The 16030-nt window shown below is 44.1% G+C and overlaps 1 protein-coding gene and 1 long non-coding RNA gene across 3 annotated transcripts; one reads left to right on the top strand and one right to left on the bottom strand.

Annotated features, from left to right (window-relative positions):
• Positions 1-3130: 3130 nt before the first annotated feature.
• On the bottom strand, positions 3131-13197 carry LOC114858877 (dystroglycan 1-like). Of its 2 annotated transcripts, none has more exons than XM_029156535.3 (3): positions 12727-13197; positions 7986-8548; positions 3131-6975 (listed from the first exon to the last, which is right to left on the bottom strand). In XM_029156535.3, exons 2-3 carry the CDS (start codon positions 8403-8405, stop codon positions 4663-4665), a joined length of 2733 nt encoding a protein of 910 aa, XP_029012368.1. In that variant the 5' UTR covers positions 8406-8548; positions 12727-13197; the 3' UTR covers positions 3131-4662. The 2 variants fall into 2 exon arrangements, with proteins under 2 accessions (XP_029012368.1, XP_029012369.1); XM_029156536.3 differs by having other exon boundaries at positions 12744-13197.
• Positions 11571-14013, top strand: LOC129604342 (uncharacterized). Its single transcript, XR_008695140.1, has 2 exons — positions 11571-11836; positions 13365-14013. It is a non-coding gene; the product is annotated as an uncharacterized LOC129604342 (long non-coding RNA).
• Positions 14014-16030: the final 2017 nt, after the last annotated feature.

Genomic DNA, 16030 nt, shown 5'->3' with positions numbered 1-16030 from the left:
TAAATCAATGCCAACCTTATTTCTACCGAACTCTCTTCCAGCTGACGACTCCATTTTTCCCATAATGCTACAAAAGTGTAACCAGATAAATCACCAGCTTTACTCATTACATTTGTAACCAGAACAACCTAGTTTTATGGGTTTCACTAGTTTCATTTCAAACATGAGACCAAGTTGTTGCCTATAAACTCATCCTGCTCTTTGCGGAGGTCGTTGCCAACACATTAGCAGACGTCCTGGTTGTGTAAACTTCAGTAGGACACATATTGATGCTGCGTGTATAATGTCAGGAGGAACATTCTCTAGATTGTTGGTAATAAAGTGTGAAATATGGCCCTCTTGCCTCCCTGACAATTATCCTTCATCACTATGATGCTTTTCTTATCACTGTGCTTTCAGCCTAATGGGAAACAGAGTGCCACATTTCTTGGGCGTTGGGCCTCTAATGAGGCCTATTACTGTGTTGTCCGTATCATGTGGTGCTGCCCACCATCGTACCCCCTCTGCTGTTTCCACTGTTAAGTAGCAGATCATGTTACCACCCCCTCAAGCATTAGGGTGTACACAAAGGCTGATTAGTTTTTCTTTTTTAATCAAGAGAAAAGTTTGTGTCAATAACACGGTGCAGTGGAAATAATTAGCCTCCTGGTTGCAATGAGAGTCTGGCCTGGCATGGCTACAGGCCTAATTAGAATTTGTTAGGAGCCCAGGAATTATAATCACGCTTACAAAACACCAGTTTTGATTAATGTTGAAGGTGTCTGAAATAACAAAAGGTACAGCAGGTGCTGCATAAACACGACGTGTGAATATGTAGAAATCTGTGAAGCAATTTCAAATAATTAAGAAGCTAATTATTGGTGTTCATTCCTATTTGATCTACTGTGACTCTGATTCCAGAAAATTAAAAGAGACAGATGAGACTTTGTGCAGGGGCTGCAGAGCGACCACAGCGGCTCAACTATAAGTGCACTGCATCAAACACACCACCAACTCAAAGGTCATTTCTTTTTCGTTTTCATGGGGTTATATATTTTTCATCACATGCATTAGCCTTAAATCCTTAATGAGCAGAGAGGCAGGGTGCTGAGGAGAGAGACTGGCGGGGCATAAAATAGCCTCAGTCCCTCATTCCGATACACGCTCATTATCTGCTGCTGCTGCCGCTGCTGCTATTGATTAGTCAACTCCATTTGTACATTCAAACTACTCCACTGCTGATGTAGCGGTTAGATCATCCTTCCAGAGTATTAATAGAGTTCTTGTATAGCAGGGGTTACAAGAGGTTGTCAAGTCTCATGGAAATTTGTGCCGACGGATATTAAAACAGGCCATTAAACCAGAGTGTGACTTGGTGCATTGTGCCTAATAAGGAAAATACAGCGTGCTGGTGATCAGAGTATTGTACTGAGCAGCTCACTCACCTGCTACAAGAGGGAAACACATTGTACACATGCAAATTCCCCTAATGTACAGCAGTAATTATCACAAGCCTATTACTCTAGTTTCCAGTTGAATAAAGAAGGAAATGTAAAACATTTGTACCTACAAACACCTAAATCAGACGTTATTTGAAGGTAAAGGTGCACCTACTCCAAAAAGAACATGTAACATGAGTCTAATAATTTGCCAGTAGTGTTTAATCATTACCCATGTTCACTAGAATTGTAGTTGACCATTAATTTCATTAATAATTAACCTTCTAAGCAAATGACTTAACTCACCTTTTCCTAAAGTCAAGACTGTTATTAATTAACCATAATTTAATATCATGAAAGTCAAACAGCTGCTCACTTCTTTGTCAACTACGTTGCTTCTGAGATAATTATTTGTCAACTGACCAGTTAATCAGCTAATCCTTACAGCTCTACTGAAATGCATTGTTACTGGACCGCCTGTGCTGTGTCTCTCTCCTACAAGGCTCTAACCTGAATTATTCCTGCTGCTCTCTGTTCCCATCATCATTTGAGTGTGTTGCTTTTTCTGTTTGCACTGGATTCTAAATCATCTGAAATCATGTCTGCTACTTATGCCACAAGGGCCCAGCTTTCAGGTCCAGTATCACTGATGACTCTCGAACACGAGTCAATCGCCCACAGTTAGATGGTTGTTGGCTAATAAATAATAAATGATTATTTTACACTCGGTTTGCATAACCACCCATTATTAAAACTAACACAGGTAATACTGAATACACCAGACCCACGCAGACAACATAATTACAGCGCCGACAACAGAAGGCTCTTTAGTCAGTACAGTGATTTGCATGAAGTTATGGGTAAAAATAGCTTTTACATCCTCCATAAACTCTGCAATAACTTCTAGTCTGGAGATGCTTCTCTATACGAAGACTAAAATATCGGCCTGTCAGACGTTTAGTGCTCTCTAAAAAACATAGAGAACAAAACATATTAAGTCTTTACTTAACAAAGTAAAGATGATATACAAACAAAAGGACAATTTCTGTGACAACGTGGTGAACACAGAAAACGTGCTTTTGTCTGAGGAGCACAGGTCCAGCGTGACACCAACCGATGGATGCTTTTTTTATCCTCCCCTGAGAAAGCCATCATGACAGAAACTCTTTGCTGGGAAAAAAACATTTGAGAGCAGCTATTAGTCATCATTATTGATATTCCTCCAAGAGATGTAGGAGAAGGGAGCCAAAATAAGACACAGTGCCCACCTAAATGCCACCGAAACGGAGCACTTCTCTTAAAATACCACCGCCTCACCGCCGCCAAGCTGCGATGGATTCGCTTTGTTATAATAAAGAGCGGGTCGTTCATGTGATCACCAAAACCAGCCAACCAGTGCAACCAATTAAGGTGTGCTTCAAGATGGCAGCATGCAGTAAAGCAGGACTACGAAAGGCCACAGGTCCTTGTAGGTGTGTGTTTGACAGAATAAACAGAATTTAGAACTCCGTGAGGAGACCAACGTTAGTGCTGTACTTACAGTTATGATGCTGCTGCATGCTCTCCTGGAAATATAAAGGTACCAAGACATTTTCATTGGCTAAATATAGTGTTTACTGGCCCTCAAATGCAGCTACTGTACTGTACATACATATTTACCACAGAGATACTGTATCTTATCATTAAGTAAAAAAAGCACCATACACAACCTCTGAGGCTTTACAAATAGTATTACATTTTATTAATATATTTTCATAAAACAAGTTTAAGACTGTATCAAAAACTCAGTAAAAACATTAGATTTTTAACCATTTTTCTTGTAGTGATATCAGATATGAAATCTACATAATTCACATATTATCGTGGTTTCTTTGTTTCCCATCATACTGAGATAATGCATTATTTTTGTGACGGGAAGGTAAACGATCTTTTATACCCTCACAAACTATAAAGTCATTTTTAAATGATTGTGATCATAAATCTAGACATACAATTGAAAAATAAAATTATTTCCCGCTGTGTCCCTGCCTCCCCCGACTAGTTTACCAATAAAACACTAACATTATGGAGTTGTTTAATTTCACAGGCACACAATTATGTACATCCCCTCGTCCGAACGCTCAACAGGCAGTGCACTACATGTGACAGTGCAACACCCGGAGGCAGAGCCATGGTAATACAGCACCCTGAGCCCCCTCCCCACCCTCACCCCCCAATAAAACCAGCTGAATGAAAGACACTGGCTCCACCTTGCTGACTGTGTCGCCAACTCTCACCCTGCTGTGAACCACAGCATACCATTGGCCCCGTTATTACTGATGTAGCAACCCCACAAGGTGTGCCTTTTGACCACAGACATCACCCTGGCAACAGCAGAAACCAGTCATCTCACAGGCAGGTCCAGTGGCACACACAGTAAGACTTTAAAAAAAAAAAAAAAGTCATTTGCTTTGTAACTTAATTTGGCTACATGTACAACAGGCGTGATCAGTAATGTCCTTTGTGATCAAGTACCACAGGAATCTCATGTGGGGAGTTCAAGGATACAAAAAGATATTCTGCTTATTTAACTACCGCGTGCTGTTCCGACGCCAGACGCATGAAGCAAGGTTTAACCAGAATTTGCATAAGTGCAAATTTTGCATGTTATTGTCAAGAGGGAACAAAGCGTGTTACACAACCGGGAAGGATCAAAGTCTAACAAACAGTTGTGTGTGTAAAAATGTTTCATGCTTTTCAGTTTGGCTTTTTGTTTCGCTCCCCTCTAGAAATAACAGGTGCAAAATCTTAGCAAACCTGGCCCAAGGACAGATAAAAGTGACATACAACTCATAAAGATTAACATTGTGAGGGAGAGCCTCGAGTCTGTTGTCATGGTGACATCTGCTCAAAGGCCCTGTGGACTTCAGTGTTTCCTGGTTCTTTATTATTTTCTATACAATAGAAATAGTACATCGTTGAAGATAAAACTGACTGTTCTTGGCAAAAAACAGACGAAAGAATATGTAAGAAGTCAAAAGCAGATCTGAAGAACAACAAAAAAAAAGAAGTGCTGCAATTACAAACTGTTCCCCGTCCATCTGCCCTGTGCCAGTAGTAGAATTGTACAACAGTGTCCTATCCATGATTTTCAGATAAATGGTACTGTATGGTTGCCTGCTTCTCTACAAAGTCAAAGTCACGTCGCAGTCAACAAGCATCCCTACATTGCAGCTGCTTCCCAAACTTAAAGCTCCAGTGTGCGTTAGGGAGGCACGTAAGGGGGAGGTGACCTGTACGCGGTCATGTTCTTGGGCCGGGAGCCCTTGCCCTCTATGGGGACAGTAAATGGTGGTGGTGGCTGATAAGGAGGCGCATTAGGGTCATCATCTTGATAAAGAGAATACTCCTCCAGCAGATCCTGGTTAAGTAGAGTACTGTGGGGACCGGCCATATTAGGGTACTCTGGAGGAGGAAGTGGAGGCTTTTCCTCCTGAAGAATCAGAGGAATGCTGGAGGACGGAGGAGACTTGGAATCATCTAATTCATCAGCAAAGATTATGGGGACTCCTTTCTTGATGAAGGTGGCCTGCTCCTCTATCGTCATCTTCCCCTTGCGCTTCTTGCGATAGCAGACCATAGCTATGATCCCGGCTATGAGCAGCAGCGCAGCCACCACAACAGCAGGAATGACGGTGTGCAGGTAAACGTCATCAGTGCCACTGCTACGACTGCTCCCAGGTGAAGGTGTAGCTGTGGGCAGAACAGGCAAATGCACCTCTCCTGGTGGAATGAACATGTAGCTCTGACATTTATTGGCGCCTCGAACAGAGATGTTGATAGGTATAAATTCTGGCTCCATGGCTTTGACGAAGGCTTGTTTAGGTTTCCCTTTGTTATCAGAGATCCTGTTGCTGAGACTGATGATCTGCTCCTTTGGACAAGGACTTTCTTGGAGACTGTTATTGGTCCATTCCACCACAATGGAGCCGCTTGTGATGTTTCTCAGGGTCACCGCACTGCTGTTGCGATCCCCAAAGGCATAAGCCAACTTTCGGGCCAAAAGAATTTTCTTATGAACATCATTGTTTAAAGTGGTGGCGTCACCATGGAAACGAGCAGTAAACACAACTGATGGTTTGCCATTAGTGGACCAATTGTTGACTTGTACCTCAAATGCATCCATAACGCTCCTGCCACCTTTATCAGTGGCTAGCATGAAGTACTCGTGTTTCCCAGTATCGTTCTCACCTGGGAGGCCGTACAGGAGCTGGATCGTGCTATTGAACTGTATCCAAGATGTTTCATTCACTGCTTCTTTGGGGGTTTTCTTCAGAGTTAAACGTAGCTTATCAGTGGTGCCATCCTCTTTGTCAAAAAATGTATCGGGGGGAATTTTAACTTCAAAATATGTGCCGACCCATGCATTCACCTGATCTATTGCGTTACGGATCTGTGGCTGATCGTTTGAATCTGGAGCCAGTGAGAAGGGTGTTGTGCGCCTCGGAGGTTTAGGTGTGGTGGATTTGGGCTCCCGGGGAGCTGGGGTGGATGTTTTGGGTTTCTTGGGCTTCCTTGTAGCAGTAGGTTTGGGTTTTTTGGTTGTGGATGGTGGCGTTGGCACAGCTGTGGCCTCCACAAAAGTAGGCCTGGTCATGGTTGGTTGGATAGGGATGGTGCTTGTAATTCCTATTACTCTTGTTGGTTGGGGGGGTCCAAAGACAGGTGTGTGGGCTATTTGATCCCTGACCCTCATAGTGGGCTTAACTGGAAGAGGTAAAGGGCCTCGTACAGGGGGAGCCGTGTTGTCAGTTGCTGGAGCGATAGAGGGAGACGTTGGGGTGGGAACGACACGAAGCGGGGGCTCTGGGTGAGTAGTTGGAGGAAGAACGGAGGGCACTGGGGTAGGAGTGTTGTTCAACTGCCGCCTGACCCTTTTTACTCCATGGGGCTTTTTGTTGACAATGTGCCAACCAACTACCGGGTAGCCCAGCCTGGAGGACATGGTCCCGTCTTTGGCCGAATACTGTACGCTGCTAATATCTGGGATATTGCTCTGGTCAAGAGCACATCCAAGCTTCCATGACAACAGGGCCCCATTCTCAACCACTTTCTTAGCATTCCCTGGTCCAGCCATGAAAGCAGACATGTCAAACAAGCGGTTGTTGACAACAGGGACCACCCGCATGTGCTCCAGAGGCACATGCGAGAATTTTCTCATTATGCCTAGTAAGTTGACCCTCTGTTCTGCCAGCATCTTTGTCAAGTCAGCATCCAGGATGACAGTGAGGACAGTAGCAAGTTCCTCAGAGCCACAGGTGAAAGGCTGGAGGCCACTGCTGTCAGACTGAAGAGTTAACAGGGCTGGCTCTGTGTCTGCCCGTTCTTCTGGGAATACTTCGATGGAGAAGACTGTACTGGGGAACATTTCGCTGCCATTCTTCTCAATTATCTCCTCGCCAGACACCAAGATATGATACACACCTTTATCCTGCTCCAGAGCCAAGCCTCTCAAAATGCATTGTTCTTTGTCCCAATATAGCCAGGAGGGTAGTGTCTCCTTCCCCATCTCTGTGAGCTACAGAAAGAAAAGTCACAGCACTATCACTGTTTTATTCTGTCGGAATTCATATGACTAAAGTTATAAATCTAAATTATGAGTAGACTTTATACTTATTCAGAGACCAATGAGTAAACAGATGACTAAAGCAGTAAACCCATTATTTATTTAGGATTCCATTGTGTGCTACATAACAATGAAGCTGCAAGTAAAAGAGGAAATGAAAATACCTCACAGATGAAAGAAACACCAGTATGACAAATAAAAGCAAAACGCTTTTGCTAATCATCCAACCTCTTAATTCCATTTGGTTTATCAAACTGTGCCAAATATGAACAGGAAGCAGAGAGAGAGCCCCCGTTCATCATGACAACCATGTGAGTCATCACTCTTCATTTTGAGTTATTACTGAGTGACAGGATATCATTCTGTATCACCACTTGGACCATTAACAATCTCATCGCATTCACAAGTCTGACTGGAACAAATTGAACCAGAGTCAGCTTCAATCAGCAGTAATACAGTGATCAAAATATAAGGAATAAATGCTATGCACCAGCTACGGGTACTAACAGTGATAGCTGAATAAATGACTCCAGTTGGCTCCTTATACAAGTAAATAATAGGTATTATGTCTAGAAACATGTACAAATCAATAGTTCCTGCACTTATTCATCCTTTGACTAGTTTGCCTATAAATGTACTATAGACTTGCAGACTATCAAGTGTACAATACAATTTTTCCTGCCTTGAGCACAACTGCATTCTGGGGTTGTCTGAGGTACACTCTGAAGCTGTGTCTTAAAGGCAGGGTCGGACGAGATCAAATGACGCAACTTCTTTATCGCTAAATTTCTCTTATAAACAGACTTTAGTCTCTTACAAACATCAATACTGCTCTAATCGACTGAACACGTTGCATCATTAAATCAAATGTTAAATATTCTAAATTTGATTAACTGTGAACATAACACATCAGGTTCAAAATGTTAGATCTCACATTTTTCCTTGCATGTCAGTGTACTTACGCGAACGTTGCAGCTAGCATTGGCCGGTCCTGGTGGAACCTTCAACTGGAACACCTGGCCAGTGACTGCAGAGGAGTCAGGTATGCCAGCATGCACGCCGCCATTTCTTGCAGGCTCTGCGATGGCTGTAGGTGGCCCCTCACCTACTGAGGATGCTGCAGCCTGGAGCTCAGAGAGCACAGAGGACTGCATAGAAGCCTCGAGTTCCACAGATATGATCTCCACCATTGTTTCTTGGTGTTCTGACACAGTCCCCTGGGCCATAGTCACTAGAAGCCCTATTACCAGAGGAATAGTCCTGTATAAAAGAGGTCTGCTCCTCCCAGGATCCACGCAGCTCATTTCTCTTCTTTTGGAGTGCATAGCGACAGGCCTTCGGGCTGCCCCACAGATGCCTATGAACAACTCAAAAGGCCGCATGCACTGAAGTCAGTCTAATGATATACCTGTGTATCAGATTCCCTAGTTATTGGCTATGCTCAATGATGCTGTGGTTTTCTTTGGTGTCCTCTGTGATCCATGAAGAGATGCTTGGCAGCCTGTTAGACAGCCATGTCAGTCAGCTATGAGAGGAAACACACAAACAAACACAGGTGTGACAAGAAGAAACATCCCTGGAACCATTTGATTCTTAAAACAACTAAAACAATGACATCCTACCAAGTCTTCTCTGTCTTAACTACAATTTGAATATAATATTTTTTTTGACATGTACAAATGTCAAAGGACGTCTGTCTTGGTTGTAGGTCTTAATTAGGTGCTCTGGGGGGTTAAATTAGTGTCTCCATTGTGCTGACCCAGCCAACCCCAATCCTCTTGCACGCAAAACATGCAGAGCAGGGTCAGCCGATTGCCTGGAATCCTAATGCCTGACTGGCACAGGGCTGTGACGTCAACTTGTACGCTCCAAAATATATGCAGGAAAAGATTTCTTGCAGAGGGTATTAGTGCAACAAGCATCATACACTGGCCGACCTCTTGCTCTACAATCTATGCTGTGTTATTAATCAGTTTACACAAAAACACCACGAAATGTTTTATGCCGTTTGAACTAAGCCCTGCAATTTCTGTATGATTTATGCAAATAACAGTCAGTGAAAGAGGTCTGCAATGCAATGAGGCACGCTCTCATAGGACAAAACATACAATTTACATATCTTCAGTAAAAGCTATGAAATGATAAAAGCCTAATGAGAGGTAGTCGTTTTGGAAAAAAACAACCGTGGATTTAAATGAACTGTCCTCCAGTAAACTGGATACACGTGCCTCCGAATGAGTGGCACACACAGCTTCAGATTAGTCTAGCTCGCTCCCTCTGACTTACAAAGGATCAATTACTCACGTTCTGTTTCAACCTGAATAACATGAGCAGAAATTACAGATTCAATCTAAATGCTAACAATACCCATCACTGCGCTGACACACAGGAATACTCGCATTGTGTCTGTTGTGTGAAATAACATGAACTCATGGAGATCTAGAAGTGTTTTCAACCTTTAAATCCACGTAATAAAAACCAATTTATCAAGGCTTTTTGCAATTCATGTATTCTATCTGCAGTACATTAAACAGATGAGCACCTGTATTGTCCCTGATGAATAGGGCAGAAAGATTCTAACCAGACAACATTTGCTGGTGGGAGTGATGAAAATCTTAGAAATTTGGCAGTAAATCTTTCTGATTCTGTACAGACCTCTGCCTAGCAGCACCCACTGGTGTCAAACAACAAAAATAAAAAACATCAGAAAGATTTATTTCTTGAAGACATTTATGTTTGTGATAAGATTAAAAGTGTCAGGCTTCACACACACAAATTAGACATATACTGTAGAACTTCAAAAATTATTTGAAGTATCCTTCTGTAATTGTGACCATTAACACTATAACCTGTATCCAAGACTATTTTGAAAAGCCTTTACACTAAAAGCTATTTTTTCCCAACTTTTGGTTTCCATGAAGTTAAGTACATTTCTTCTTCTTCAATGGCTTCTACTCTAACTGATCACAATATCTGGATCTAATTATCTATTTCTATAAAGTCAGTATCTCTATAATGGTGGGCAGCTATAGTTAAGCCAGTGAAATCCATGATTCATCCCTGAACAAAACCTTAATACTAAGGTAATACTGTAAAGCTCTGGTAACACAAGAACTGATATTAGTGACTAATAAAAACATTTTATCTATAATAATCTCATAATATGTACTGCAGGAGTCTATTGTTGTGTTTCTGGCACAATAAAGGACAATTACTAAACACCAGGTATTTCACATATAATATGCCATGAATTCACAGCTGCAGCCTCCTGGAACCTCCACCACTCTGTATTCAGTTTGAAATACTGAATGAAAAGCCCATTTCAATGGCTGAATATTTAATTTGGGAAAAGACGTGACTGAAAACTGGAGTCTCAAATACTGTACAAAGAGAGTCCTGAGCCATGTCTCTCCCCAGTAACCAGGTTGAGACATGCACCTTATCTGGGGTCTTATCTACTGAGTCAGCCAAGTGGAATTCATATCACATGTCTCAGCCAAACACTAGTCTTTATAGGAAACAATATTTAGAGGCAAAAAGAGTAATATTGGAGCTGAGCATAAGAACAAGACACACTGCTTCATTCACACCAGGTTCTGTTGTACAGGACCAACATTAACATAAAAATAGGCTGTGTCTGTACATGTAAGTCTAATTTCACTCAGAATTGAGCATTTTGCCTCGCCTCAGGCTGTAGCCACATACATTAGGGAAAAACATCTGTGCATCCTAGTAAGGTTTCAACAACGTGGCCTAGAATCGCGTTAGGAATTCACAATCAACATCAAGCAGCACCTCATGAAACTAAAATGAAAGGTTTAAACGCTGATCTGCAGAGTTGCAATGAGCTGAAACACGTCACGTACAGTAACAGGATGTGATTGAGTAAAGTAAACCTGACTAATAATGAGGATGTGTCACTGGGGGAAAAGGCAGAGCCCTAACAAAAGCATGCAGATGAATCCATGTCAGTAGCAAAGAAGGCTGTAGAAATGAAACAGAATCAGCAACAGTTATTCCATGACCTGCTTATTAAAAAGATATTTCACATTAGCGATAAAGCTGAATAACTGTGCCTCACTGTGATCATCATGACAATTTCTTAAAAACAGCAGAGTGAGCTTAGACGCTGCTGCAAAGATATGTAGGACATATGGTGTCAAAGCCCCGGTTCTAAACTAGAGCTCCTATAAAAACAGCGCTGCTGTTGTTGTTGTTGTTGAACTGAGTGTAACACAATCTCGTATTCCTCACTGATGACTGATACACTGCTTTCATGTATGGTAAACAGTACAAAGGCACAGCGTGGGGGATTCCTATCCATTTCACACCGAGGCCCACTAGTAAGGGGGACCAACAATGAAGGCATCCACGCTGTCTGCAGTTCAACGGTAGTTAAAACTCAAAACCATCAAAAATAATTAGGACTCTGATGCACAGTGGCACTCAGGGCCAATTGAACTGATGTACCACATTCAGCAGCCTCCAGATAGAGCATGAGCTGAATAACAAACGTTTCACAACACAAGCTTGCTTTGCAACTGGATGTTTCCCTCGTGTTGCCCCGCAAGCTGTTCCACGCAGTAATGGAATACGTGCGGGGCCGCGGCTGAGCGGGGTCGAACCCGGCATCGGGACCGGGGGCTCGCTCGGGAAAACGCCTGGATGCGGTCACGAGCCGGTGATGGAGGAGCGTTGGCTCTGAGAGATCACAGGGATCCGGAACACGAGGGAAGCGCAGCAGCGCTGGCCCAAAGTCCCGAACAAAACTCACTTCCGTGCGAGCGGAATAACTGCTGCTACTGATTGGCAGGTGTAAACCCATTTACATGTAACTGTTAATGCGCTCCAACTGCAGCAAAGTGAGCGAAGACGGAGGATTTGGCGAGTTAAAGTCAGATTAAAGCGGACTTCATGGCGTTTCTCACCGCCGCGTTGACGCGTAAATGGACCCGACCCGTCACTGCCACCAGAATCCAGCGCCGGTGGACCGAGTGGGACTTTTGCCCCCGTTGCCAGCGTCCGGCGCCCCGCTAGCGTTAGCGAGCTGCCGTCAACTACGCGCTAGCTGCCCGGGCCCGTTCTTTGACTCGCTAGTTAGGCCTTTGTAAATGATAACGCCACCTACGGCGTTCAACCTTGATAAACCACCTAGTTGCGCACACAGGGCGGATTGCGCCTCCGTGCAGTCGTCACTCAACAAAGCCGTGCAAAAACAAAGGGGGCAAACGGCGACCGAGTGGCGACGCGTCGCCTCGGATCGGATGCACCTGTTTTATTCTAGGCGGACGCGGGCGGCAGCGAGCCGCTGCTGGGGCGCCCGCCGAACGAACGCGCAGCTCCGGCGCAGAGACCGCGGCTAGCGCTAGCTCCGCCCGGCTCCGCTGCCGAGAGTCGGGCGAACAGCAGCTGGCGCCTCGCCACCAACGCTCCGCAAACAAAGTGTGGGACCGCTCCCTTCACTTTGAAACGAACATCTGACGCCGAAGTGGTCCGAAAACGACGGGACGTGGCCGCGCCGAGCGCCGAGCGGGGGCTAGCTCCGAAGCTAGCGCCGGGAGAGTGCCGCGGTGATGAACGTAGCCGCTCCCGCGCTGGCCGTGCTAACGCTGCACGGAGCCGAGTTAGCAAACAGGACCAGGACGACATCTTAACGCTACAGCCTCCACAACGGCGACCGACAGCCCCCACATTGAAACTGACCTTGTTAGCGAGCTAACCTGAGCTAACTCGCGCCGTAACGACTCCTCTTCTGCCCGCGGAGACTCCGCGAATGCCATTAAACGCGTCCGCCCGTGCGCGTGGGAAGCAGCTCGTGGGGGAACGGACTCGTCCCCGGTTCGTAAGGTGCAGCGACACTTCGCCGCCGTCGGTGCTCGGCGATTCTGTCGGCAGCTACCCCTCCCTCCGCCGCGCCGCTCCGCTCCGCGCCGCGCCGCGCCGCTCCGTCCTCCTCGCAGACAGGTCTACGGCCGCAGGTTCGGGCCAGGCGCGTGCTCCAGCCTGACTCCTCCTCTCCGGCATCCGGAGCCGCGCAGGTGGAGCGACGGTGGCTTTACGGATCAACCGCTTTGTTGTTCCGCTACGAGGTGGTGGCGACCCAACCTTGAATTATCGCCCGGGCGTTGAGCGTCTGCTTCTCCAACAGCTCTGTCGTATTTATAACATCACTTTTCCCGTAGCTTCATAGTTTAGACACTTGAAACTTAATTTCATTTACTGGGTGAATTAAATGAAACGTCAGAAAAGTGCTTCTGTGTTTCAAAGTTGCTACCGTGTTATTACATGAAGGACAAAGTGTTGATCTTTTATCTGTTTTTTTCTTATCCTTTTCTTATCAGGAGGACAAAGCAAACGGACTAATGCACAACATTTAATATCCTGGCTTCCGTCTCCTGTGACTTTGCATACCTATCAGCCAGCAGACATGGCACTGACCTTCATGGCTTTATCTCCTGCCATGCATACTGATTACCTGTGTAGGTTATGTATGCATTTTTACAACACAACATAAATGAAATGTGAGTTCATTCAGCTGATCTATTTATTTTTATGATGCAGTGCCTACAGAGGTTTACTCTCAAAGACTTACTGTAGATGTGATTAATCACCTTTGACAGTTTAAGCTGGTAGTTGTTTTTTAAGTGCGGAACATCTTTGGAAAATCCTTTCTAGCAGATTTGAAAGTCAGAGTTTATTTAATCAAGTTCCAAGTGCGTCCAAAAGGGCGTTACAGATGATGAGGCTACTTTGATCTAACAAAGGATCAACGCAGAATAAAACAATACACATGATGGTTTATGCAACAAAGATAGTCACACAAAGCAGAGGACACATAAATGTAAACACTACTGAAAGACATGAATGTCCTAAAATGATCTGACCTGTAACCGACTGTAACTTTACAAACTCAGACCATCAGTGAAAACACTTTTTTCATCTCCTGAGCGTATTTATGCTTCTTCTTTCATCATAAAGATGAAACATCAGTTTGTTGCATCTCCATCACTGCTCTGTATCAGACTTAAATATGTGAATCCCTCTTCACATGCGTTTCACAGACACTTCAATGAGAATTATAATTAGTTTGTAAGGAAGCTGTTTTATAAATGTGCCTGTAGATGAGGAAGGTCCCATTCGTGGTCTAAAGGCCATGTTTGGAATGAGTGGCTCCTGCTTGAGCATGTTGCTGTGGTTTATAAATCCAATACACAATTCTATGCCATGCATGAAATCCAGCCTTCAGAGGAAGTAACCATGAGTGGGTTGGGCAATAGTGTTGGGTTTTGTGGCACGGAGTGTCAGATTTCATACATCTGCATTTCAATTTCTGTTTCATTTGTGTCCATTCTGTTTTAATATAATAGCTCATCTGCACAAATGTCAAAATCAGTAAGAGTCATCTGCCCCTGTCACTTCAGCTGATGTCAGCGTGAACATGGGTACAGCCAGTAATAGTTGGTGCAGACACTGAAATCGCTCTCTGCTCCTCTCAGGATTCCTTGAGATTACCTTTCTTCACCCAGACACTTCCCACCTCCCTCCTTTTGAGGTGGAAGAGATACAAAGAGGCTGGCATTTCTTTGTGGAGCTCTCTTGGAGCATATAGAAATGGCTCGTCATATTAGCCTGCATTATTATGATTTTAAATAGGGCATCAGCATTATTGGGAACAAAACTTGAAAGAGGACCGTCTCCCAGACTGACAGCCAGCACAGAGCAAACCTTTAAATAAAACAGCAATCACTTCTGTAATTATGTGGCCAAATAAAACGGTGGAAATGACTTTTGTTATCGTTCTCTTTGCCAACAAATGATTAAATGGTGTTCACCCCACTGAAAACATTTGCATTAGATATGTGGTGCCATTTATTTAATGTCATCATCACGTATTATCATAAATGATCATCTCTGTGAATATATTTGAGAAAAATTGAGTTGATGTTCATAGCAACAATGAAAGTCCCTTTATATGCTCATAAAAGCCTTGGCAAGTGTGATTAGCATTTAAGACAGAGAAACACAGCCTGTCGGTAATAGTTCATAGGCCTGTCAATCATCTGAACCCCCTGACTCTTTGTTCACCCCTACCAGGCGACAGCATGAGGGAAAGCACACATATGTAATGACAAAGGATTTGGCTCTGTTTGTCTCCGAACATGCGTGGAATGAAAATAATCGAGGATTTGTTTCCAAATATGTGTCAGTAATTTATTTATCAATTCCATAATTTGATTCTGTTAGTCATGGGTTGCATTTGAGGTTGAGTGTCTCTGTGGTCGTCTGGGACACGGACGTCAGCGGTTCTCTTTTCCTGTTGTTTGCTATAGAGGCCTACTGCACATGTCCTGCTCCATGGATTTCCATTGCAAATGCATCAGCCATGTCTCATTTTGCTAAAACACACCAGCCCCTGCAGGTCTACTAGAGCGTGGTACCCCCACCGCAGAGGGGCTTTCATGTGATTGCACATATCAATCTGACTCTTGATGTGTGAGCACAGAGCGAGAAAAAGAGTGGATTAGGAATCAGCTGACTCCCCACATTTTCTTCCAAGTGACTTATTAGGAGGGTTATTCTGAGCAGACTGTCTGACCTCTGTGGGGGTTGGCTGAGTAGTGAGACCCTCGGTGGAGAAAATACGCCGCCTCCCTCACAGTGGTAGATTACTTCAAGGAGATGGACCCGTTCTACTAGTTCTCACTAATGTCTCGTTTCCAGCGTTTTAGCGGCAGGTGTAATTCACACACCTGCCTGTAATAAAAGGCTTTTGGTTCCGTCGTCACCAGATCAGGCTACGCAAAGTCACAGGATCCTTTTATCAGCATCAGCAAAAAATGATTAGATATCAATAACTCTTCATTTGCATTACAGAGGTTTTGTTGCTCAGTGTGTCTGTTCACACTGATTATTATCACTGAGATGATAAAAAAACAGGAAGAAGGTGGATTTCCTGTGAGTGCAGCGCCTCGTGTCTCTCTGTGACCCCTCCCCCTCCGTTATGTGT

This window comes from Betta splendens, chromosome 7, assembly GCF_900634795.4.
Source record: "Betta splendens chromosome 7, fBetSpl5.4, whole genome shotgun sequence".
NCBI lineage: Eukaryota > Metazoa > Chordata > Actinopteri > Anabantiformes > Osphronemidae > Betta > Betta splendens.
Note: the sequence above shows the minus strand (reverse complement) of the source record. Positions and strands in the feature narration are given on the sequence as shown.